This window comes from Sceloporus occidentalis, unplaced genomic scaffold, assembly GCF_023333645.1.
Source record: "Sceloporus occidentalis isolate IW3139 unplaced genomic scaffold, rSceOcc1.0.p SCAF_40, whole genome shotgun sequence".
NCBI classification, from domain to species: Eukaryota; Metazoa; Chordata; class Lepidosauria; order Squamata; family Phrynosomatidae; genus Sceloporus; species Sceloporus occidentalis.
In genome coordinates, this window is record NW_028317020.1 from 7,456,260 (window position 1) to 7,482,296 (window position 26,037).

Sequence of the window (26,037 nt, forward strand, 5' to 3'; positions counted from 1 at the left end):
GATATCCCTTCACTTTTATCGAAATATATATATATATATTTTATATAGGTGTATTTAGGCAGTCTGATATATGGCTTTAGTGTAATTATTGATCACATTTGCTCCTTTCCATGTTCAGTTGGGTGTATGAGGAAATTACAACTATATTTCTGAATGAAATCACATTTTGTGGGCTCTTTATTCATGTAAAGAGCTTAACTCCAATTGTATAAAATACAGCTAAAGCTCCACATATCATGCATACAGGACAAGCTTGGCTTTAAGCGCCTCCACTATTTCTGGAGGTATGGCCTCATTTTGTTCCTTTACATTGAGGATTTGTGCATGGGCTTCATTGAACAGCTCTTCCCCTACTGCTTCCACCACTCTCTGCTTCCAGGCAGCCAACTGCGGTCTGTCTTCAAATACATCGAAACCACCTGCAACAGCCTGAAAAGCAAGAAAATTAAATTGGTCTCCAAAAGAGACAAACAAAACAACAACAATCATTTTTGAACTTTTGAAACCAAATGTTTTCCCTAACCTAAAGTTGGGAGACACTATATGTTTATTAAACCCCCTTTTCCCTGTGTTTGATGTATCTACACAAATTACACATATCTGTTCATGACAATTAAAGCTCCTCTTTTAAGACCAAACAGTTAATGCTAGCTTGTAAATCTAAAAGAAACATTTATAAGTTCAGAGTATTTCTGCTAGGTGTCATTGCTGAATAACCCTTTTTTTAATATAATCTAGAGGGTCACATGCATTCCTTGCACAGTACCCTCTATTGTGTTCTTTGGGTGAGTAGGAAAGGGTTTTCATAACAGCTGTACTCAATTTTAGGGGTATGTTGTCTTTTATTCATTATAGTTAATATAAATATCTGCGTGGTGATCATTCTTGTACTCTTGATCACTCTTGTGGATGCCATTGGTATAATGGTGACATTATCTTCATATATTTTTAACCCCCCCCCCCAATCACATTAAAGAAGTAAGGTTTCATAGCCCTGCATACAATACTCGTGATAAGCTAGTATAGGGTAATTGGGCAACAGTAGGTTCTGGACAGATCCTACTAGGGAAAGCCCGATTGCTTGATGGGGAAATCTAATGTAATTGTGTACTAGCACTCACACCAATACACCTGATCTGCCAGCAGGAAGCCAGCAATGCAGGCATATTACCCCTAAGACAGAATATCTAAAGTTCACCCTCCTCAGCTGTGATGCTAAACCTCCAGGCCAAACCCAGGGAGTACCCATGTATGTGGAGAGGAGGAAAAATAAAAAAAATATTTTTTTTACCTGCATAATTTCCACAAGCGCCACCAAGTCTGCTATAGAGATCTCTTCACCAACCAAGAAGGGCTTGTCTGCCAAGAATACCTTCTCCAAGTTAGTCACTGTTGTGTTAAACTCCGTAATGATACAGTCTAATTTTTCAGAGCGGACTTCTTGACCAAGAATTATGGACATGTGCTGTAAGAAATGTCAGAATACAGAAGGTTATATGTTACACATGACATGAAGACTTTAGCGCACAGTGGTAGGCTCCAGCCACATGTAACTTGTAGGGTTAACTACCGTTTATGTAAAGGGTCATATATTATACCTTTACCAAGTTAACATATTGAAAGCAAACTTAACCCCTTAAGGACCGGGCTCATTTTTTCTTTTTGTACCCTGTGGGACCGAGGCTGTTTTAACACTTTTGCGGCGCTTGTGTTCAGCTGTAATTTTCTCCTCACCCATTTAGTGTACCCATGCATGTTATATATTGGGTTTTTTTCAGGACAAGATGGGCTTTCGTCAGATACCATATGTTTTGATCATATCATCTTATTTACTATAAAAAAAAAAAAATAATAATAATAATAAAACATGGTGAAAATTTGAAGAAAAAAACCCACCTTTTATTACTTTTCTTTGAAAAATCTTTTACTCGCCTACAAAAGGAAGTAAAAAAAACTAGCTAAATAGATTCTACTATTTGTCCTGAGTTTAGAAATACCCAATGTTTTTTTGCTCTTTTTTGTGTAACTTATTGGGCAATAAGTACAAGTAGCGTTTTATGATTTCCAAACCTTTTTTTCCAAATCAAGTCATTCTGCCTCCATCTCCTCTTTGGAACATTGTTGAAGCCGGTTAACTCAATTAATCCCCATCAAACCATATATTTTTGAAAAATAAATAGACACCCCAGGGTATTTCAAATGCTGGTATTTTAACCCTTTCCATGCACTAATTATACAACCACACTTTGTCAAACTTTGTAATAGTAATTTTTTTTTATTTTTTTTTCTTCACACGAATTGTAATTAATTTAGTTATAAATATAAAGGTCCTGGTATGTCACTGTCAAACAACACCCCAATATGTGTTCAGCAACATCTCCTGAGTATGGTGATACCCCACATGCATAGGTTTGTCAGATTGTTTGGCTGGTAAAAAGCTACTTTTGGGACATTCAGGTGGTCATTTGGTCATTCTGCCTCTATCTCCTCTTTGGAACATCTTTGAAGCCGGCTACTTCAGTTTACCCCATCAAACCATATATTTTTGAAAACTAGACACCCCAAGGTATTTTTTAAATGCTGGTATTTTAACCCTTTTATGCATGAGATTCTACCACCTGCCTTTGCCAAAATTTAATTTTGTATTTTTTCCCCACACAAATTGTACTTCAGGAATGAATTCATAGCTCCTGGTATGCGTCACTATCAAACACCCCAATGTGTGTTCAGCAACATCTCCCAAGTGCAGTGAGTGCACTCGAGTGGAGTCGTGTTTGAGATTTAAAATGCCACATTTGGGAAGTGCGCTTTTTTTCTCTATTTTGGTTTGTCTGTACCTGTGCCCTATCTTTGAGCCCGGCCACTCCAATTTGCCCAATCAAGCGATTTTTTAAATTAAATTAGGGTATTTGAAGTGCTTTTATTTTAACTCTTTCTATGTTGAGATTTTTTAGAAATTTAAGCACTTGCTCAAAATAAACTTTACTTTATTTATTTTACACATTTTGCTGTTACTGGATGGTTCCTCTGGTGACATCACTGCATAATTATTTTTAAATGTTAGCTCTTTTTTTTTTAGCATTTTTTTTTCCCCATAATTTTTTGAATATTTTACTAATCACATTGTGATTAGAAAGCTGGGCTCCATTGACTTGCATGGTTGAATGCAGTACCTGAATTCAGCCTGCAAGTGGAGCCAGAGTTCTCTAGAGGGTCTGTAGACCATCTAGCAAACTTTTTCAACTTTATTGGTTTTTTTTAACCAGGTGGCCGCCATCTTGCGGATGGCGAAGATCACTGGCAGTGGCAGATGTTGACGCCCCTGATGCCGATCTCAGCGTTACTGAATGCCTCGGCATTACAGCAACGCCTTTTAAGCTTTCTAAGGTTATTTAATTTAGTGACAGTTCAGGACCGTCAAAGGTCGTGAAGGGGGTTAAACCTATGATTACTGAATGGCAGCACAACGTTAAGCCAGAAGGGTTGGAAGATTAGACTGTAAGGCACGTATTAGGGATGCGCCGATATATCAGTGGCCGAAAAGGGCATTATCAGCAAAATGCTGAAATAAAATAAAAATATAAAAATAATTGTGCAGGGGCCAAGCGCGGAGTTTTTTTTTTTATTATTTACTTTCTTTTAAAGGTGTGTGTGGGGAGGTCATTTTCGGCCAAGTGAATCCTGAATTTTTGGTTTCAGTCCAGAATTTTCATTTTGGTCCATCCCTAGCACAAAAGGAGGATTTACCTTAGCCCAGAAGACTTTGGAACCGTGAAGTCGTGTATTCGTGTGCTGCCAGGCAAGATATTCATCAACACGAGCACGCTTTTGCAGGTCTGATGGGTACCAGTGATCTGAAGTGTTGAATTTACGTGCCAGGTAAAGCAGTATTGCAATGCTGGTGGAGAAAAAAAAATAAATCAAACTTTTTTTAATCACTTATTTATAGCTACTTAAATATTCAATTGTCTATTTCACAGCTCCTTGCCTATTGCTTGGTTTGGATAAAAGTTAAGCAACAGGGCAGACATTCCTAAAAATTCCAAATAGCAGGTGATTTAGGTAAATTCAATGGACTTGGGAAGTCCACACATTTTTAATAGAGAGGTCTGTCCTAAAGCTGGGGTACACAAAAATGGTGGCCTATTTGTGGCCCTCTAGTAGAATTTTGAAGAAAATGCCACCTTTCAGACAATGTGAAGTCTCCATCTTTTAGAGCTGGCACTTTACAGAAAGCATTGACTTTTGCAAAATCTTCACCCAGCTGTTCGCCTGCAGAATGACAAAAAGCAAAGCATATTAACAGGTGGCATTTCTGAGCTAAAGATTCAGACTTCTCCAGGAGGATATAGACATTCCAGAGAGTTAAGAATGATTTGAAGGATAAAGATTAGGAAATTATGTATGCACAGACGAGCCACAACATTATGACCACCGACATGTTAAGTGAATAACACCGATAATCTTATATCAATGGCTGGGATCTAGTAAGCAGCAAACATTTCATCCTCAAAGTTGATGCTGTGGGAAAAAGATGGGCAAGTATAAGGATCTGAACGACTTTGATAAGGGCCAAGACAAAGTCTGGGTCAGAGAATCTCCAAAACAGCAGCTCTTGTGGGGTGTTTTTTGTCGGCAGTGGTCAGTAAGTGGTCCAAGGAAGGAAAAGAGGTCAACCAGCAACAGGGTCGTGGGTGGCCAAGGGTCATTGATACACGTGGGGGGGGGGGCAAAGGTTGGTCCATGTGGTCAAACCCAAAAGACGAGCTACTGTAGTGAATGAAAAAGTGAATGCTGGTTATGATAGAAAGGTGTCAGAACACATAGTAGCACATGGGGCTAGTCAGGGTGCCCACGCTGAAAGCACGTACAATTGGCAGGTGAGCATAATAACTGGAGATATAGATTATATATAAATATATTTCATTAAATTCTTGAAGACTCTCAGAACCAATATGCATTACAAAGGTTTTAGTAGCGTTGGAGGACTTTTGACCAGACAAGATTGGGTAAACTAACCAGGTGAAAAGCCATACTGATAGAGACAGAGGCCATCGAACTTTATACCTCTTGCAAAACAAAAAAAGAAAACTCAGTATTTGATGGCAGGTAAGAGCGATCTAGTCTGACCATTTTTCCTATTGTAAACACTTTTTTAAATAAACTTACCTCTTGTACTTTGTTAAATCCCATTAGGTTTTTACATGTTTCGAAAACATCTCCCCATGGGCGTAGGAACCGGGGGGGGACAGATCCGATAATGAAGAAATCCCCCCCCAGGGGGGTAGGAACCCCCCCCCCCAACAGAAACGCCGCAAATGCGGCCCGCGAGACATCGAGGTACTGCCCGCGCAGAGCCGGCCTTACTCCTCTGGCCCCCCCTCAAACTACACCCCCCCCTCTGCCCCTTCAAACTACACCCCCCCTTACCTTGTTGCCGGAGTCCTGCGGTGAGAGCGGGAGGCATCCGTCTTCTCGCTCTGCCGCGGTGCCGGCATTTCATGTTGAGCGCCGGAATAGTCCGACGCTCAACATGAGATGCCGGCACCGCGACAGAGTCACGGAGAGTAAGGGGCGCCGAGCGGCTGCTGAGAACTTCACGAGCAATCGCTCGGCGCCCCTGCCCGGGATTTAGATTAAAGCATCGGGTTTTTTTTTGTTTTTTTAAAAACTTTATTTAACATGAATGATGTTAAATAACGTTTAACCCCTTGATGACAATTGCCGGTCCGGGCACGTCACGGAAATTCATGTCGATAACGACAAATGACGTGCCAGGACCGGCACGTCATTAAACGGGTGCAGAAAGCGATCTATTTTCGCTTTCTGCACCGAAACGGCGTTGCTGTAATGCCTCGACCTCGAGGCATTCAGCAACGCCATTTTCAGGGGCGTCAACATCCGATGTACTTTGTATGGCGGCGAACGCCCGTTTTAAAAGCGTTTAGGAGGCGATCAACGATCGCCTCCTAAACTTAAATGGTGTCGCTGGAATGCCTCGATCAGGAGGCATCCAACGACAAACACTTACCTTTGGATGGGCTGTGACCGCTCCGGAGAGCGGTCACAGCCGCAGGTGATCTTCGCCATCTGCAAGATGGCGGCGGTCCGGGAAAATTCAATAAAGAAACAATAAAGTCTAAAAAGTTCGCTAGACGGTCTCCAGACCCTCTAGAGAACTCTGGCTCCACTTGCAGGTTGAATATAGGTACTGCATTCAACCATGCAAGTCAATGGAGCTCAGCTTTCTAATCACAGTGTGATTAGAAAAAATTAATTAAAAATAAAATAAAATTAATAATAATTAGAATAAAAATAGTAAAAAACCAGTAAAATGTAAAAATAATTTCCCACTGATGTCACTATCAGGGGAACCTTCAAGTTGAAAAAAAAATGTAAAAAAAATTAAAAAAAGGCAAAAAAAAAAATATATATAAAAAATATATTTTTGTGAGCAAGTCCTAAAATTAGCATATTAGCTTAAAACAATTCTCGCATGGAAAGAGTTAAAATACTGGCATATTAAATGCCGATGGGGTGTCTACTTTTAAAAAATGTATGATTTGATGGGGTAAATTGAATTGGCCGGGTTCAACAAGGTCCCAATTAACACGGGGGGGGAAGGATGGCCACACATCTAATTTCCAATTAGAAAAATGCACACGTACCAAATGTGGCCTTTTAGTTCCCCCCAAAAATGACAAACCCATGCATGTGGGATATCACTGTACTCAGGAGATGTTGCTGAACACATATTGGGGTGTCGTGTGACAGCGGCATATACCAGGAGCTGTAAATTCATACATAAAGTAGGTGTGTGTGGGAAAAATACACACACAAAAATACTACTGCAAACTTTGAAAAAATGCTGGTGGTAAAATGTGTGCATGCAAAGAGTTAAAATACCAGCATTTAAAATACCCTGGGGTGTCTAGTTTTCAAAAATATATGGTTTTGATGGGCATACTGAAATGGCCCGGCTCAAAGATGTACCAAATAGGGCACGGGCAGTGGATCTCCAAATGCCAAAGTTCAACATTGAAAAATGTGCATGCCCCAAATGTGGCTCTTTTGCCCCTGAACAGCCAGGCAAAATCATTCATGTGGGGTATCACTGCGCTCAGGAGATGTTGCTGAACACATATTGGGGTGTTTTGTGATAGTGACATATACGAGAACTTTTTAATTCATACCTGAAGTAAAATGTGTGTGACAAAACAAATGGAAAAAAATGACTATCACAAAGTTTGACAAAGACTGGTGGTAGATATGGTGCATGGAAAGAGTTAAAATACTAGCATTTGAAATACCCTGGGGTGTCTAGTTTTCAAAAATATATAGCTTTATTGGGCACACTGAAATGGCCCGGCTCAAAGATGTACCAAATAGGGCATGGGCAGTGGATCCCCAAATGCCAAAGTGCAACATTGAAAAATGTGCATGCCCCAAATGTGGCCCTTTTGCCCCCAAACAGCCAGGCAAAATCATTCATGTGAGGTATCGCTGTACTCAGGAGATGTTGCTAAACACATATTGGGGTGTTTTTTGATAGTGACATATACCAGAACCTGTTTATTTATACCTAAAGTAAAATGTGTGTGAAAAAACAAATGCAAAAAAATTACTACCATAAAGTTTGACAAAGGCTGATGGTAGAATAAGTGCTTGGAAAGGGTTAAAATACCAGCATTTGGAATACCCTGGGCTGTCTAGTTTTCAAAAATATATGACTTGATGGGGTAAATTGCATTGGCCGGCTTCAAAGATACCCGAAATGGCTCATGGGGGGAAGAATTACCAGATTTGGAAAAAATGGCTTTGAAATAGCAAAACGGTACCTGTACTTATTGCTCCATAACGTGCAGAAAAAAAGCAAAAAAACATAAAAACATTGGGTATTTCTAAACTCAGGACAAATAGTAGAATCTATTTAGCAGGTTTTTTTATTACCTTTTATAGATGAGTAAAAGATTTTTCAACTAAAAGTTAGAAACAGTCATTTTTTTCTAAATTTTTCACCATATTTTATACTTTTTTTAATAGTAAATAATATGATACAATCAAAACAATGTCATCTAAAGAAAGCCCTTCTTGTCCTGAAAAAAACAATATCTAATGTGTGTGGGTTCAGTAAACGGGAAAGAAGAAAATTACAACTAAACACGAGCAGCGCAGAAATGTTAAAACGGCCATTGTCACGAAGGGTACAAAAAGTAAAATCAGCCTTTGTCACGAAGGGGTTAAAAAAAAACAAAAAAAAGATGTTTCAAGTTAAGTCCCGGGCAGGCGCCCTTGCTACCATGGCGCCCTGTGTGGTCGCACACCCCTAAGGCCGGCCCTGGGCCCGCGTAAGAACAGCAGCCAGGGCAACCGATCTTACGCGGTCCGCACCTCGAGCCCTGCTACAAGAACCCTGCTACTTACCTGTGGGAGGGTCTTCTGTACTGCACAGAGGAAGTGGAACCCAGCAGAGTTCACGTGACATCACATCACATCCTGCTTCCTCTGTGCAGTACCAGAGAACACAGAGGGAGGCCGTGCCCCCTGCTGAAGTTTGTGAGCGGCATCGAGGAACTGCAGTGCAGGTAAGGGGGTGGGGAGGGTCTTTGAATCAGTATGCGTGATTGAGGGAATGAATCTGTGAATGAATGAGTATATGAATGAATGAGTGTGTGTGTGATAGCATGGATGTGTAAGTGCTGGAACCTAGGCATGATGGGACTGTGATTGCTGTTGGCATGATAGGAGTGTGATTGCTAAGTCAGCCAGTACATGCTGAAACCTAGCTAGCTGCCCCCCTTGTGTATTGATGCTGCCAGCAATATGGGGTCTGCACATCACTTACAGCCACCCTGTACTGGCTACCTGGGTATGATAGGAGTGATTGATTGCATATCATGCCAAGTCGTATTGCTAATTTTTTGTCCAATTGTGGTGTGTTACCTACTTTTATAAAAAATGGTTTTATTATTATTTTTAAAGGTGGGGGGGTCATTTTTGGTTTTGGCTAAGTGAACTGTGAATGTTTTGGTCCAGAATTTTCATTTTGGTGCATCCCTAGAATAAATAGAACTATTTAATTTTTAATTATCCTGAGTCCTGAATTTGTAGTCACAAAACTTTCTAGGCCCAGAAATCAGTGAGAGGAAAAGTAAAGGTTTTGTGTCATTTACTTTATTTTAATCTGCATATATTTTATTAAAGGCCATATTTTCTCACAGTGAAAAATGAGTGCGGCCCTCGCACGTATACAATTCTGATGAAGCGGCCCACTGCAGAAAAAACTTGGACACCCCTGGGGTAGACAGTAAGAAGGGGGGTAGGGAGAGGGTAACTAGTGAGAAGGGGGGGTAGGGAGAGGGTAGCTGGTGAGAAGGGGGCGGTAGGGAGAGGGTAGCTGGTGAGAAGGGGGCGGTAGGGAGAGGGTAGCTGGTGAGAAGGGGGCGGTAGGGAGAGGGTAGCTGGTGAGAAGGGGGCGGTAGGGAGAGGGTAGCTGGTGAGAAGGGGGCGGTAGGGAGAGGGTAGCTAGTGAGAAGGGGGCGGTAGGGAGAGGGTAGCTAGTGAGAAGGAGGCGGTAGGGAGAGGGTAGCTAGTGAGAAGGGGCAGTAGGGAGAGGGTAGCTAGTGAGAAGGGGGCTGTAGGGAGAGGGTAGCTAGTGAGAAGGGGGCTGTAGGGAGATGGTAGCTAGTGAGAAGGGGGGTAGGGAGAGGCTAGATAGTGTGAGAAGGGAGGGGGTAGATAGTAAGAAAGTGTGAGGGGGAGAGGGGGTAGATAGTGTGAGAGATGAGGAGAAAGTGGGGATCTGATGGGGGGAAATGCTGTCCCCCCCAGATTTTTAGGGGTTCCTACGACCATGCATCTCCCCTCTCTCCTCCTCCAACCTATCCATACTGAGATACTTAAGTTGCTTCTGAATTTAAGATGTAGCCATCTTGCCTACATGGGAAAGTTACACAACAAACAAAGGTTTAGGATTTACGTGCAGAATTTCCTCAGAAGCCAGAGTTTTTGCTGGAACATGATTTTATTATTTTTGTGAACCGGAAAAGACACACGCTGATAATGGAGAAATTTATATGTCTGCATTCCAAATTTCCTATTGACGAGGTGCCACTCAACCTCAGTAATGGACAGAATGGCCATATTGAGTAGCGGGGCATAAAATACAAAAATCACAATATATACACCCATGTTAAAGGGAGACAGCGGCTATTGTATGCACTCTAATGTACATATCAGCTTTCCCTTTTAATCATTTACTCCCCCTTAAAAACATGGAGGGATTGTGCAGCACCCTCTACATGCAAACCCCCGAACTAGATGCTGTTGTGCAGCGCTCCTTATCTCTTTGAGTTGGCTTTCCTTCCACCAACCGGCTACCTCTAGCACAGGACCCGGCCAGGAGGGAGCTCGAGTCTGGAGCTGCAACTTCTCCCATAGCAATTTATTTACATTTGACTGCTAGCAAGGAATATGCTTACAGACGTAAAGTTCCCTAACATTGACAAGCTGGAACATGTAGTTATCACCACTGCATGCTTTTTCATAAAGAATGAAGAAAGAAGTCATAATGTATGACTTTGCAAAATGTGGGAGACATATATGTGATCAAGCATTAGCACAAAAAGGGGGGCTGCCTGGTGTTTTATAGCACATATGTACACATACATACACACATTATATATCATATATACAGCAACCAGGATGTCTAGACTACAGATTACTTGAGGTGACATTTCTGTGGCGGCTGGACCCTTTTTCTGTACTTGTTATTTGTTTGTATATTTTATCACTGTGGGTGTGATTTGAACAGGACCAGATAGCACACAAGGAGTATGTTGTCTGTCAATATATTCTGGGCTGGTATATTTCTGGGCCACTTGGCTGGACAGACCCCCTTTTGCTGAAGGTTACCAGCCCTCCCCATTCATAGAAATGGGTCGAAGCCATGCATAGAAAGAACTCTATATGCTGACCGCATCTTTAGCAACAGTTCCTCCCGAACCTCCCGCCTGTTCTACTAATATCTATGGGAAAGAATAATTTGAGACGCTAAAACTCACTGACATAATACAAGTCCCTTTATCCCAATGACTGACGGGTGGATACTCCCAAACACCCACTTGGCCCGGATATAAAATGGATGACACGATGGGATGTACCCCTTTATCTTGCCCCAAACACAATCGTATACCACAGCCTACCTTTAAAGAGTCGCACCTCAGCAAACTGAAACGGGATATTATTGGCCTTGGCGAAGATATAAACAGAACGACATGGCTGGGACAGGAGGTCCAGGTAAAGACTCAGTTCCGCCATAACTTTATAATAATAAAAACCGGCTAAAGCGCACAACCGAAGCAACCAGAGGCGAAAAAAGAACAAGCCGCTGCTAACAGGCTTTTATATCAGGCTACCTAGGTACTGGTAGCCCCGCCCACCTGATACAGTCCCTCCAAGCACGGTGCGCTTGAACTTCGCTTTAACTCTTTAATTTCTTTGGTCTCATTACACGACGACAGAGGCCATGGAGATAAAGTACAGTAAGAGTTAATGCGCCATCTAAAGATAGATACATAATAGCTACCTTGTCCGCTTTAGCGGTGGGTTTGCCCGGAGTGGTCAGACAGGTGGGACTCGGTCCAAGTCCAGATCTGGTATGAGGAGTGTCTGGCATAACAGGGTTATGCTCCGTTACCGTTACTGGCATAATAACAACTAGTATACTAAATACACCCTACGGAATTGTTAGTGTAAATGTGTGTGTGCACGGGGCAGGCAGTAGAAGCAGGGTAAAAGTCTGTTGATAAGGAATGGAAGTGTGTAGATAAAATGGGCCAAACAAGGCCATGTCAAAAAATAAAATTGATTAAGTTATCAACGTTATGATTATTGGGAAAATGATTTGACCATAAAGTGATTGTATCCACAGGGTCAGACCTTCCTTGAGATCCAATCCATGCACTCCTTTTCTTGGAGCTTAGAAGGTTTCATGGAATGTTCACGGGGTGGGTGGTGGATAAGTAGAACATACATACATACATTGCTAAGTATATTTTTTTAATATCACTTTTTTCTGTTTTGCGCATTGCTTTATTACACATTACTGGAACAGCCTACCAGCAGAAGTGGCAAAAGGGAATTTAAACTTACATACGATAGCCATATAGATATCCTGAATCTAATATGAGATCAAAGAATAGGGGCGAGCTGTCCTGAGGGGTTGGGGGGCAATTACGAAGGGGCAATTTATTTCACTTGAAAGCACTCCACTCTTGTAGTCAGGAGTGCCGTGAGGTCAAATAACAAAGCGACTAAATACTATGATATATATATAATGTGAATATGGTTTCAAAGAAAGCTCTACCTCTCCTGAAGTAAATAACAGAACTGAATAACAATTTGGATAAAGAGTGATGCTTGCCACAGCAGCTGTCTCTGCCACATTTGAAAGTAAAACTATAGTACTCTATAACTCCCATCAGGCCTAGTGAGCCTCTTGCTAAACATAATGGGAGTCCTAGTCCATGGCAGAAGTAGTAGTAACCTGGCTAAAACTCAGTGGCTTCTCAAGTACTGAAAGAGGCACTATATAGTAGCCATTTGGCCACTTGTGCAAGAGCTGTAACCGCAAGTAAAGCTGTGCCAAGCTAGCCCAGGAAAGACTGTCTTGCCGATGAAAATAAGACATGTTTAATTTTGGGATGAATGCACCATGAATTTCATTCATCATGTGAACTTCTGTATTGACATTTTCCAAGCTTTTACTTTCTGGAATCATTTCAGCACACAGGGCCTCACATCTTGGCCATGTTCCAACATTCCAGGAATGATGCATGAAAGACAGCCTTGGTGTGGAATATCAATCCATCCATTGTTGGTACTCAGGCTCCTGCTTTTCTGGAATAATAGAAGATCTTTTCTTGATTAGTTATAAATGGATAATAAGGGTTAAGGTAGTTGGTGGCTATAATGTATGTAAGTTACTTATTTCTGGCACTGCTATGGAGAAATGGCTGTTTACCATGCCCCCCCCAAACAATAAGTAGGCATATGTGTATACATGTAAGGGAGAGCAGGGGAGAGTTGCTTTGAGTCTGGCAGGCAAGGATATAAAACGCACATGCACTGCCCTTACAAACACCCGTCTATACACACATACACACACACACACACACATATATACACACACTGCCCAGATACATACATAGACATACACTGCCCTTGCACGTGCCTGTCCGTACACAGACATATGTACTGCCCTTACACACACACACACACACCCCTGCCTATACAGACATATAGACAAATAGAGGGGTGTAACTAGAAACCACCGGGCCCTTATGTGAAAATTTCCCCGGGCCCCCCAACTTCAACAGCTAGTCGGTGCCTTCTTTGCCCCTTGCCCCCTCCTTCCAACATAAAACATATGTAAACACACAAATTACACACACTTATACTCACTAACACACACTCCATCTCACTCCACTTACACATCCATGCTCGCTCACACACACACACAATGCACATCCATGCTTACATAAATACACTGACCCCCAATACGTCCCTATATCCCCGTGCCGGTTTAAAATAGTTTAGAAAGGGGCCTTCCGACCTGGATCGGTGAGGAGACAGGAAGAAGGGGTTGCACCCGGCCCCCTAGAGGAACAGGCCCCGTCGCTGCTGCGACCCCTGTAGTTACGCCAGTGTACACATACATTGTCCTTACACACACACCTGTCCGTACACATATTTACACATACACTGTCCTTATACATGCCTGCCCATACATACACATATGCCCTGTCCATATACAATGCCCTTACGCCTGCTCATACACACATACACAAATACACTGCCCTTACAAACGCCTGTGTATTCACACATATACACATACACTACGCTTACACTCCTGCTTACAAACACGCATATACACAAACACTGCCCTTACACATACCTGTCCTTTGCACACACACATACATACAAATACACTGCCCTTACAAACGTCTGCTAATACACATACATACATACACTGTCCTTACGTACGTCTGCTTAGAAACAAATTGGACCCCAAGAAAGCATTTCCTTGGGCCCTGCTCCACCCTCCCTAGCATGCAATCACTCCCTTCGCTACCACACCAAAAAAAAATATTTGCCACACAATGCATCCACACATTAATTAATTTATTCTCTCACTCATTCACACAATGCATCCATGCATTAATTTGTTCCTCTAACTCATTCTCACCCTTTATTTATTTCAATATTCTTACTACCCTGTCCCCCCTTTTCTACCTATCCTCTCTCCCTCTTCTCACTATCTCCCCCCCTCCCTCTTCTATCTACTCCCTCTCCCCTTCTCACTTTCTACCCTCTTGCCCCTTTGTAGTTCAATTACCTTGCAGAAGTCCTGCGGTGGGAGCGCGAAGACTCTGTCTGGCTGCTCTGCCGTCGTGGTCGCTGCTTCACTGTTGAGCGCCAGAATATGACGTCATATTCTGGGTCTCAGCATGAAATGCCGGCACCGCGACCGAGACAGAGACCTCGCGGAGCAGAGTGAGGGGTGGCGAGCAGTTGCAAAATATTTATTCCTGAGCGACCACTTGGCGCCCCTCCCTCTCCATGTCAATCATGGCTGCACAAAAAAAAAGACGGCGTTTCAATTGGCGGAGCACATGGGGAAGGCGGCACAGCATGAAGTAGGGGGCCATGGCCCCCTCCGGGGCCGCCCCGTCTACGCCACTGCATACTGCCCATACACACACACATATGCATTACACATACACACAAATACACTGCCCTTACACATGTCTGCCCATACACACAAACAAACTGGGTCACACTTGACCTTACAACACCTCTTTCTCCCTACCACTGCCCAATGAGCGGGGCTAGTTAGGGAGATTACAATATGGCACCTGCCTCGGCGCGGCCCTGAAGTCCAGCCCAGGGGAGGCAGCCTCACCATTCGCCCCCTTATGGATATGCTACTGTTCCAGGGGCTCCGTAGTGAATCACATTGCCCATTACAGATACTGTGGATAACATCAAAATCACTTTGAGTGCTTAGAGCGCTCTGCAAATCTACCAACTAGCCACAGAGTTGTCATCATTACGGCATTGGTCTGTACTTAGCAGCACAACATGAACTTTAGCACCAGATGAGCAACTTGTTAGAAACCCTGACTGTGCTGCAAGGGGACTGAAGATTTGAAAAAGCAAAATACCTCAGCGAGTTTCACCATCATGGGGAATAGTTAGAGTTTGAAAGTTTCATGTCAAGGATATCCTTAGTCCAACTTTAGTGAATAGACCTCATAAATGTTATATTGTTGCTGTAAATTTCCCTTTATGGGTTAACTGAGAATTCTGATTGAAATATCTCTCAGTGGGATCACAACATGGGAAGCTGGTATTACAGATCAGGTTGAAAGTAAATATGCTTGTCTCCTATTACAGGTATTATGACATTGTATTGACATTGACAAAGCTGGGAAACTCTGTTAAATCCTTCATTATAATACATACAAAACATTATATAACCTTTATTATGCTATTATATAAACACATTAAGACTAAAATAGTTGTGTGATTACCTCATAACACCGTGTACACTGTTGTACTATTAAACAGTCAATACACTTTACAATTATTTCACCATTGTCAGATAATTGAATCTTTTCATAAGTAACTCAATGGGTTGTATTTGCCGTCACAACTCCCATGCTATACAGTCCTATACACTAAGTAAGCCCAGGTAGCTGTGATACAAATTATACAAATAATATACTGTATTAATAAAAACACATAGTGGTGGGATGTAAGATGTTCGCAGAAACAGCATACACTGATCGGCACAACCAAGTAGCTGGCAGATCTGTACAGTGTATGAGCCAGACCTTCCAAAGTCCAAATGTGAGATTCCACAGACTGTTGTGGAGAATCAGTCTGTGGAAGCGCTCCGCATTTTTCTGGTGCGAAAACACCAGACTATATATGTTTGCACTGTTGTGGAGAATCACAGAGCTAAGATCCTGTGGGGCTTCCAGATCCAGATGGACAAGCTGCCCTATCAACCCAACATCATGATGGTGGAACAAGGAGCAGAAGACAGCGGTGGTGATAGATGTAGCCGTGCCAAAAGATAGCAACATCAGGAAGGAGGAGTATAAGAAGCTGAAGAAGTACCAGGGGCTGAAACAAGAACAAGAGAGGATGTGAAGGCCAAATTATTGGCTTAACATATTGCAGAGTACAATTCTTGTTCACACCTGGGAACAGTGGTGTGTGTGGTGGTGGTGGTGAAGTTATGCCACAAGACATATCTATTTTTCTATGAATGGCAATGGGGAATATTATACATATGAATGGTTACACACATGGAAAGACTAAGGATGATTATTTTTGTGATTTATTAACTAAGATGCACATAAGTTAATAACTTCATTATATATATATATATATATATATATATATATATATATATATAAAACACATACACACTCAATTGGCCACTTTATTAGGTACATCTGTTCAATTGCTTGTTAACACAAATAGCTAATCAGCCAATCACGTTAACCTCTTAGCGTCCATTGCCGGGTCAGGCACATCATGCAAAACGGTCAGTTAACGGCCTATGACGCGCCTGACACATCATGAGTCTTAAACAAGCTTAGAAAGTGATCAACGATCACGTTCTTCGCTTAAACAGTGTTGCTGTAATGCCTCGATGTGTGTTTCCACACACATTAATGTGACTCTAATGGCTGCTTAGCACTGTGCCCGCAAAATGTTCTAAGCTCACTGAAACCAGACATATTGGGAGAGAAAAGAGGAATTTAAGGCCCAAGGAGGTACAGGAAGGGCTGTCCTTTCTCTACTAGGACAGGTGGGAGGTATCCTATATAGTAAGTTCGAAACTTAGCTCTCATTACTTATTGATTTATATAGCGCCATCATATTTCCCAATGTTGTAATTTGGATTTACAGAACAAAAGTTAAAGAAGGCCCTACGTAAAAAAAAATACAATCTAAAAGGAGTATACAAGGTAAAAGTGCCACACTTTGTATCAGCCACATAAGTGTATCTTGTTGTAGACACTGGTTAAATAAATTAAAATATTGCTGGAGGTAAGTGGGAGGAAGAGCGTTAAACTGTCAGTTGATAGGCATCCCTTAAGAAGAGGGTCTTTACAGATTCTTTGAAGTCTGAGGGAGAGTTAGATGTACCCAAAGGACGAGGGCAGCCCTGGAAAATTCTTGTATGTTTTCGTGTAGGGCTGATGCACTGATTTTGGCCACTTTAAGCAAAACATCATTTTGACACCTTTTGCCTTCCGTCCCTTTGTGCAGATCACCGTATTTGCACACTAATAATAGCTACAGTGGAGTGAGACCCCCTGAAGATTTGGTGTGGGAAGCGTGGTACCCTTTTGGGTCCTTCTTTACAGAGAGAAGCCAAGAAGATCCAGCCCTCTTGCAGGCATTGTGGCCCTTAGTAGGAGACTTTGGCACCACTATTTTTTTACCACCTCACATCTAAACACTGAACTTCTGGGCTTCAGATAAAAAAAAAAAAAAAACTGCGAGAAAGAAACTTGATCCACTGACCTTAAGGATGCATACAAATAGAAGCTTGAGGTATTTTTGGAGCTCATGGATTAGGTCCAACTGGGTACTCATCACTGTGGTGCTTTTGTGAGGGTACACTTGAGTGGTTTGTTAAAAGCATCAAATTACACCCAGACCCTTTTTTATGTTTAACTGATCAGAACGGTTAATGGCTGGCAGGTGAGAGATACATTTTTATAAAGCCAGGCATGGGGTGGGGCTTTTTTGTTTTCTTTAGTGCACAGTACACGTGTGTCACTAGGCTTAATTATTTGCTTTTTGTAAGCAAAGAAAATGCCCAAGTGGAGATGGGCTGCTGAAGACTTTTTGGTGGGTGAGATGGGCTGTCTTTTGGTTGTTACTTCTCTTGAAACCTTCAGTAGTTCGTGTCTATGGAGAAGGCTCAAGAAGATGCCAGAAAAGGAGGCCTTTTGGCTAGGGAGGGGGGGGACACATTTTCTTTTAGGGAATGGTAACTCCAGAAGGAGGAAGATTAGGGACCCAGTGATCCCCTGTAGCATTATGTGGTACAATCTTCACCTTCAGCGAAAAGCACAATACCTCTGGCTGAATTAAATGTTAAAAAAGACATTGGTCTTAAGGCTTGGACTGCCCACAAATATGGTCCAATTTGGGCACACATCATTGAGTGTATTTCCATTGCATAGTACAATGAGCGATCACCAATGGCTGTGCTTGCAGTTTGGACCCGTCTTCGCACTTTTTTGTTTGCGCTGGCTTTAGCTGGTAATTGATATACATTTTTATAATGCCAGCCATGACAACTCTCCATTATCTCTGCATGTATTGCTGTGTGTGTGAAGAAAAAAGCAAAAAACAAGAAAAAAACTTGCACTTCTTGAAGTTTTGAAAATTGCGTTATGACACTGATATGAGGCATTAATACATTAAATGTGTAACTTTGCGGATTTTTGTGCCTTTATTCCAACACACGGCATCTCTCAACCATAAACTGCTCTAGTAAATTCCCCTCTTGTACCAGAGGGGACATTTTCATGTCCATTATGACAATTAAAGCCAGAAGGCACAGGAACAAATCTTTTATACCCCCAAGAGTATAGTAATGATCTTGAGGTCTGCGTGCAAAGCCATAGTCTGTGTGACGGAGAGAAACAGAAAAATTCTGTGAATTTAGCCTCAACTTTGAGTTGGTAGGTACATCAGTTGGAGCTAGTGCACCGCTATCAGCAGCAGTTCCTTCCATCCAGGAAAGCAGTCTTTGATCAGGAGCGCTTCTGGGCTCGCTCATCCTGTCATAAGAAAAAAACGAGTTAGTCCAATAGGGGAGTTTAAGTTTTTAACTCACTGATCATTACGAAGGGCCAACACTGGTAGGTTTCTCCAACAAGAGCTGGCCCTGGATAATGTATTCAATGAAGAAAAAAAAAAAAAGATATACATTATACAGGGCTTTTCAAAATGTATATTAAAGTCAAGTTGAAACCAAAACTCTCCTTTCACCTTTACCTTTAGTAAACAGAAAAGTTAACACAAGATCACACAGATAAGAATGGGTACGGTGAATAAGAATACAACTTTTAGTACAGAGAGAATGAACACTATTAGGGCACTCTTGCATTTCCACAGCCTTGTACCTGGATGGCTTTCTGTAGCTGAGTTAGAGCTTCCTCGTATCGCTCCACATACTGCTTCAGGTTCTCACTTTTCACCAACTGTTTCTGCAGCTCCGGTGCACCAGCGTCTCGCATCATATTGAAATATTTTTGCTCCTGGGAGAATCAAAGCAATATTTAACAAATACCTAAATATGCATGGTTTTCAAAATGATAATAGAACAGGTCAGCGCTGCTATTTTTACCTGGACCTTCAGAAGCATTGTAAATGCCAAACCAGCTGTTCCTGCACGGGCTGTCCTCCCAACCCTGAGTCAAACAAAAACACACATAATGTAGGTTATTTGTACTGCTAAACTTACTGTAGTGTAACACACACACACATTATATATATAAATATATATATATAAAATGAAAGTTAAGGTGTGTGAAATGTAAAGATCCGTCACTAAGGGATCTATTCTGTGAAGGAAAAAAAAAATAAAAAAAAAAATCCTTCTTGAATTTCTCATGAAACCAATGAGCTCACAACTGTCTGATATTATATTTGGTAAACTGTGTGCATATACATAAGTGAGACATAGGGGCTACTTCATAAAACAGTAATTCTGATGCAAAATGTAAAATTATGTCATCACCATCAAGTAGTACGGTGTTCCAATTATAAACAAAATAACATTGATGGCTGTTGATACTACTGCTTTTAAAGCATTGCATGGGAAATACTTTCTATCAATAACTTATAATATCCATCAAATGGCGGGAACTTAGGTATTCAATTACAATATAAATGTGAACACAAAAACACACAATATATATATATATATATATATATATATATATACATACAATTTATATATTTAGTAACTACGCTGGGCATATTAGCAAACACTAAATACTTTTCTAGCAAAGTAAAACTGTGCTTTGATAATGTTAAAGCACCAGAATATCTTACACAAAAGAATGTTAAATATGTGCCCAAAATATGTTTGCGCAAAGCAGGAACTAACTGAAGAGATCGTACCTGTGAATATATGTACGAATAAACTGGGGAGCATCATAATTAATGATACACTTCACACCCTTGACATCGATTCCTCTTGCTGTTGCATCTGTGCTGATCAGCCTTGGTAGAGATGACAATGAGTGAATAAATCATCCTATCATATGCAGGAGAGCAGTGGAAGTTGTTCACTGGTCAAACACAGTTGTTGGTGGTGAAAACTGATATTGCAGAACTTATAATATGGGCTTCTCACCACCTTAACAGGGGTTTTGTTATCACTCCATATTGACGTAAGTCTAATTGTTGCGAGTAATGGATGCTTTGTTACAAGATTCTAATGAAACCGTGGAAGTGCTTCTGTGCGTCTGCCTGTCTAGCTCTGCTTCTAAGCCATGCAGTGTTGATATCCTTTGAATGTCAATTTGGCTTTCCTGCTTAATAGTATGCACTGTGAGTTCTACCTGGCCTATTTAAACCAGTTATGTATTACTAAGCATTTGCCACTGTCATAATGGTCTGAAAATAAACTTACAAATCAAATTAATCAGAGCTGCCAACTGTCCTGCTTTGGCTGAAATTGTCCTGAGAGCAAGACATTTTGCCCCATTAACTGTCCCAGCTGCTCTTTTCTGGAAACTGAGCCAATGCAATGCCTCTGTTTTGTGGTGGTATTATGTGCCCACTATATAACCAAAACAGAGAGCGTCATCACAGAGTTTTCCACATGTGAATTTACCTCCACATTTGGCCCTGAAGAACAGGGATGAAATAACAGCAAGTAGAGACTGTATAGAATATCTAACACTTACAGCTGAAACTTCCCCTGCTCAAACTCCTTCAAAGTCCTCTTCCTCTCACCCGGGCTGAGGCGGGAAGAAAACTCAGCCACATTGATCCCGCCAAAGCTTTTTATCAGCAAGAACAAACTGTGGGATACAAAAAATAGCAAGACTATTCAAATATGTAATGGGCATACAATTTAAGTTAGTTTCAATAAAAGTAAGCAACATTTTATAACTGCAATTTGCATCAGATATAAAGTTTCAGATAATTATAGGACCATTCTAAATTGCGCAAGAGCAAATGGTTGATCGCTTACCGGTGGGAGGCTTCTCTGGAGTTGGTGAAGCAGAGGACACGGGAGAAACGTAAGGTGAGCAGAAAGTGTAGGAGGATTAAAGGCTTGCTATTCAGGTTGCAAGGGATGTAATATTGCTAAATAAGAGGTAGACATAAGAAAAAAAATGGTAAACCATTATGGATTTGCTTTACCGAATGCTGGAGGAATCAATGTCATATAGGACAAAAGGACACTCCACTTTCAGCAATTGGCTTGCAAATTGTAAAATAGTGTTGGCAGAGGAGACCAAGACAAATGAATTGGAAAGAAAATCTCCAGTATTAGTTTTTTTTTCTGTCACTGTCTTTACACCTACTGCAATCCTAATGCTTCACACTAGCGCCTCACCTAAAGTCTGTCGTTCTGTTCTCTAAAACTAATTCCAGAGCTATAATTATTATTCCATAAACTTTACACGGATACTCCAGTCTTTACACTTATTACATCACAACGATACAAATCTAGACTTTTGTTCACCGTTTCCTAAATATGAACTGCATTATCCTAAAGCTTACTGTCCAGATCCCTGGTCATATGTCTAACCCTGCTAACAAAACTGATGCCATAAACTCATTGTGGCAATTCTGTTTGGCTACAATGAGAATGTTGTATTGACAGAGATGCATGAGATACCCGGGTCTTATTTTATCAGCTTACAACACAAGCTAAGTGTTATGCAGTGCTCACTTGAGTCTTGCCCCTTCATAACATGTCATTAAGCTGGCAAGAGTAAATGTTTCATCTCACAGCAGGACATGGGTTTAGTGAACCCCCCTTATGTATCTAGACAACACATTTATGTTATTAGTTACATTTTTAGAACCTTATGCTCCAAATGGAGCAGGCTGTGCTAACTCCAAGCTGCTCACCGTAAGCCCCTCTGGAAGGGAATAGTTTCCGGTTTTGCTGCTCGCTTCAGAAAGGTCTTTGCTTTGTCCCTTTTGAACAGAGGTGAAAAGCCGTGGCTGGTACAAGCCTAACTGCTGCAGTTTCTCCGGATTCTGTGTCAGCGTGGCTGAAAAAAGCAGCTTTTGCAGAGGTATTTGACAATGACACGAGCTGCAAAAACAAAGTGAAAAAATTACCGCAGATGCTCTTAAACCAAAATCCATAGAATTGAGACTGGCAAGGCAAATGAGACTCACCTGGCTGCTGTTTGGGTCCCAGGTTCCTTCCTGGAAAACAGCATATTGGGAGCGCTCAGTTCCATCAGGAAAACAGCCTTGGTCACATGATGGAGCCAGTCCTGATTCATGCTGTCAATCATTCTGTCTGCTTCATCAATGACCTGCATGGAAAAGTTATATAAATGTAGATGAGCCAAAATGCCGCATACATGATATTCAGATCATCGAGATCGAGAGACTGCTTATGATCACTAAAATTAAATGTTACAGGTCACTGCACATAAAGCCCCCCTGACTGGCTGATGTTGTTGGATTGGATACACCAAGATCCTGGTACTTCTGCAAATTTGTTTAAATCATTTTGAGGGCCACTTTTATATATTAAAACCTAAAAGAACATGAGAATATTAGCTCACCAAAAAGCGTAGATGTCTTAGGTTAAATCCTTCTGTTTGCTGAATGTGATCAACCAGTCGTCCTGGGGTGGACACAAGTATATCTGCTAAGCTGCAGAACCCAGATACACTATGGGCAAAACAAAGAAAAGTCAAGGCAAGGGGAAGAAAGTAAAAAAGAAAAGTGCGGTATAATAGGAGTCCTAAAGAAAAAAAGAACAGCTAAGCATCAAAAAAGAATGTTACATATAAAGATGTCCAATAAAAATGTGAATCTGGTAAAAATATAAAAGGAGGGGTGAAAAGAACCACCCCAAATAAAATATTACGGTTTCAACTTGAAATAAAGGGCCTATAACCTAATGAAAATGGAGGGGAAAAAGTGTAAACACTGTATTGAATTTATAATATTAAAAAGTGGGAAATCAACAGAAAACTCACTTCCTCTGCACCAGAGATTCTTGCTCTTTAGGAAAGGATTTCTGACCAGTCAACATGACAACTTTCAATCCTGTTCCATCCACATATGTGTTGAAAACCTTACAGACCTGGTAAGGAAAATATGGAGTCAGACGAAATAACTTGGGAGGAAGAACAGACCAGTTGTTAAAATGCATTACCTGCTGGGCCAGCTCTTTGGTAGGTAACACGACAAGTGCCCTCACCTCACACACTACACGCTGTAAGAGAGCCTGATGGGGAAAAACAGATTTAAGTCAGAGCTTGTAGACTGAAGAGAGAGCAAACTGCTGCACACAGTCTATCTCAGACTCACCTGCACTATGGGGATGACAAACGCCAAAGTTTTTCCACTGCCTGTGGGCGCAGACACGCACATGTCACTGGGTCTATAACCACCTCTGCCCAGAAGGAAGCCATTGGATGTGCTTTCCAAGATGGCAGGTATAACTTCAGCCTGAACTAATGGAGGTGATTAAGAGAAGAGAGCGGAATATATATATTTACTACAAAGGTAAAAAAGGAGCAAGAAGTAAGTAGGTGTGTGCAGTTGTACCTACCTGGGAAAAAAGATGTAATTTTGTTAGTCTCCAGCTTTTTCAGAATTTTGGGATGTAAACCAGGAACATCTTGAATGCGAACTAAATTCTGTTTGATATCCTTGTGGACAAGATTAGGTTGTGACAACCAATGGGGCAGTACCGGTTGTACCTACACAAACAAAGCACAAAACAAATACTGATGAACTTCAAGAGGCAACACTCTTAGAGACACACACATACATACATTGGTTCAGTATGTGTATATATATATATATATATATATATATACATACTGAACCAATCACAAGGCTACAAATAGAATGATAGACAGTAGTGAATGCATAACTTTTGAAGAGTATGTGTATATAACTTTTGTAGGAAAAAATAAAGTACCTATGTATAATACGCACCCACCAGATTAGATCACAGGCTGATTGGTGAGAAAATGATTAGTGTCTTAAAGAATCATTTATCAGATAATTTATAAATAAAATATTGTAAACTAAAAAAATCTGTAACCACTATCAGATCAATAATCAGTTACCTAAAATGAGACTTTACTGTAAATTATTTTTATTTACTCACTAACTGGAGGTTCCTAGCCTGCATTACAATTGGCCTCAAAGTTAATCACAATTTCTTAAGTTCACCTTCTGTACAGTTTTAGTCTCAAAGTCTCCAAGAAGGATATCTCTGGGTTCTGTGGTATCTACGCTAGGCTTTGGCGTCTCTTCTTCCTGGCTTCCCTCACTCTGTATGGATTCTCTGTCCTTTAGTTCTTCTGTTTCTTCTTTATTGTGATCCTTCTTCTTCCGTTTTTTTCTTTTTACTTCTCCAGTGTGCTCTACTTCTTCCTGCATTTGATCTGGTTGGTGGCTTTCCTCGCCTGCAGTCCCCTCTCCATCGAGTTTCTTCTTTCTTTTCTTAGCTTTTCTGGGTGTCTCTGTTTCTGTTCCATTATCACTAGGTGTGGTAATAATTGTTGTAGTTGTAAGGTCACTTTCTGTTACGATGGGGCTGAATTTGCGGTCTTCTTTAGCTTTTTGGTGTTCTTTCTTTAGTTGTAGCTGTCTGCTCTTGGCTTGCTCACGCAGTTTTTCCAGCAATGCTTTGGAGCGGTCTTCTGATGAATCTACCTCATCTCCAAGATACCTGAAGGTGAAAAAAAGTAAATAAAATAATGTGGCTTTACCATGTATGTAACCTACTGACTGCAATATATGTAATTGGGTAACACATTTGGTTGACTAGTATATTTAATTTTGAAAGAGATCGCCGTTTCTATACACATTATTCTGCCTTTTATGGTTGTGGAGCACCAAACATTGTGATGTCATATAAAATAAGGACATCGGTGGAGGAAATAGGGATGTTTGGGAAAAACATGCTTAACGCTCATTCAGATACTGATCTCATGTACTAACAAAGCTAGACACACTGCAACGCGGGTCACAGTTACAGTCTGCTCCTAGGACTAGTTTATTAGAGTGCGCACCAGACAACAGCTCGACCGCATTGCTAAGCAGTGAATAATTTGAATATATGATGCACACGAGAGCTTAATGTATGTTCAACGCGAAATACACGTGTGAATCTTAAATCATGAAAAAACGCTTGATAGTAAAGTACAATACAGTCTGTCTGTCTTTCCGCACCTGTTGATGACAAACAGCGACATTCCGGTTTTCACAGCTAAATCCAACAAACTGCAACTTTTCTACGGTTCACAGCAAGACACAGCATGGAGTGTCGCGACTTGATGACATCATTAGCATGGTGACAGAACACAGAGAGGACTCACTGCCGTAGCCAAATAGAGCGCCCTCTGGCGTACTGTAGCATGCGTGCATACAAGTCTTATGCCGTATGTTGGTTGGGCACAGACGGTCTGAATAATGATGTTTGCTTGCAAACAAATTGAGTCGAGGAAGACGTGGTTAAAATGTCCCAGCACATGACACATCAGGAAGTAATACGTGTTTTATACCTGCAAATGGTACATGACGATACATGTAGATTATGTAGCTCTTCTCTAAAATGTCTTTTAGGTGATGCTCCAGCCATCGTATGCACTCTTTAAAAACCTTTTAAATCATGCATGTTCTCACAAAGTGCTTTAATATGCATTCTTCCTTGGTGAAGCTGCCGGGGACATTAAACTGTCCCTTTCACATCAGCAATGT

At 41.2% G+C, this 26,037-nt stretch overlaps 2 protein-coding genes across 2 annotated transcripts; both read right to left on the minus strand.

Annotated features, from left to right (window-relative positions):
• Nucleotides 1-234: 234 nt before the first annotated feature.
• Nucleotides 235-11,319, minus strand: LOC149290317 (glutathione S-transferase theta-1-like). The gene is made up of 5 exons (XM_089489484.1): nucleotides 11,205-11,319; nucleotides 4,185-4,272; nucleotides 3,748-3,898; nucleotides 1,292-1,465; nucleotides 235-429 (listed from the first exon to the last, which is right to left on the minus strand). The coding sequence occupies exons 1-5, from the start codon at nucleotides 11,317-11,319 to the stop codon at nucleotides 235-237; spliced, it is 723 nt and encodes a 240-aa protein (XP_089345610.1).
• A 7,535-nt stretch (nucleotides 11,320-18,854) lies between these two features.
• On the minus strand, nucleotides 18,855-25,532 carry LOC149290318 (ATP-dependent RNA helicase DDX51-like). The gene is made up of 15 exons (XM_089489485.1): nucleotides 25,510-25,532; nucleotides 24,505-25,006; nucleotides 23,873-24,023; nucleotides 23,629-23,774; nucleotides 23,474-23,545; nucleotides 23,295-23,401; nucleotides 22,875-22,983; nucleotides 22,477-22,619; nucleotides 22,201-22,390; nucleotides 21,311-21,426; nucleotides 21,021-21,137; nucleotides 20,230-20,331; nucleotides 19,451-19,514; nucleotides 19,227-19,361; nucleotides 18,855-18,881 (listed from the first exon to the last, which is right to left on the minus strand). The coding sequence occupies exons 1-15, from the start codon at nucleotides 25,530-25,532 to the stop codon at nucleotides 18,855-18,857; spliced, it is 2,004 nt and encodes a 667-aa protein (XP_089345611.1).
• Between the last annotated feature and the right edge of the window lie 505 nt (nucleotides 25,533-26,037).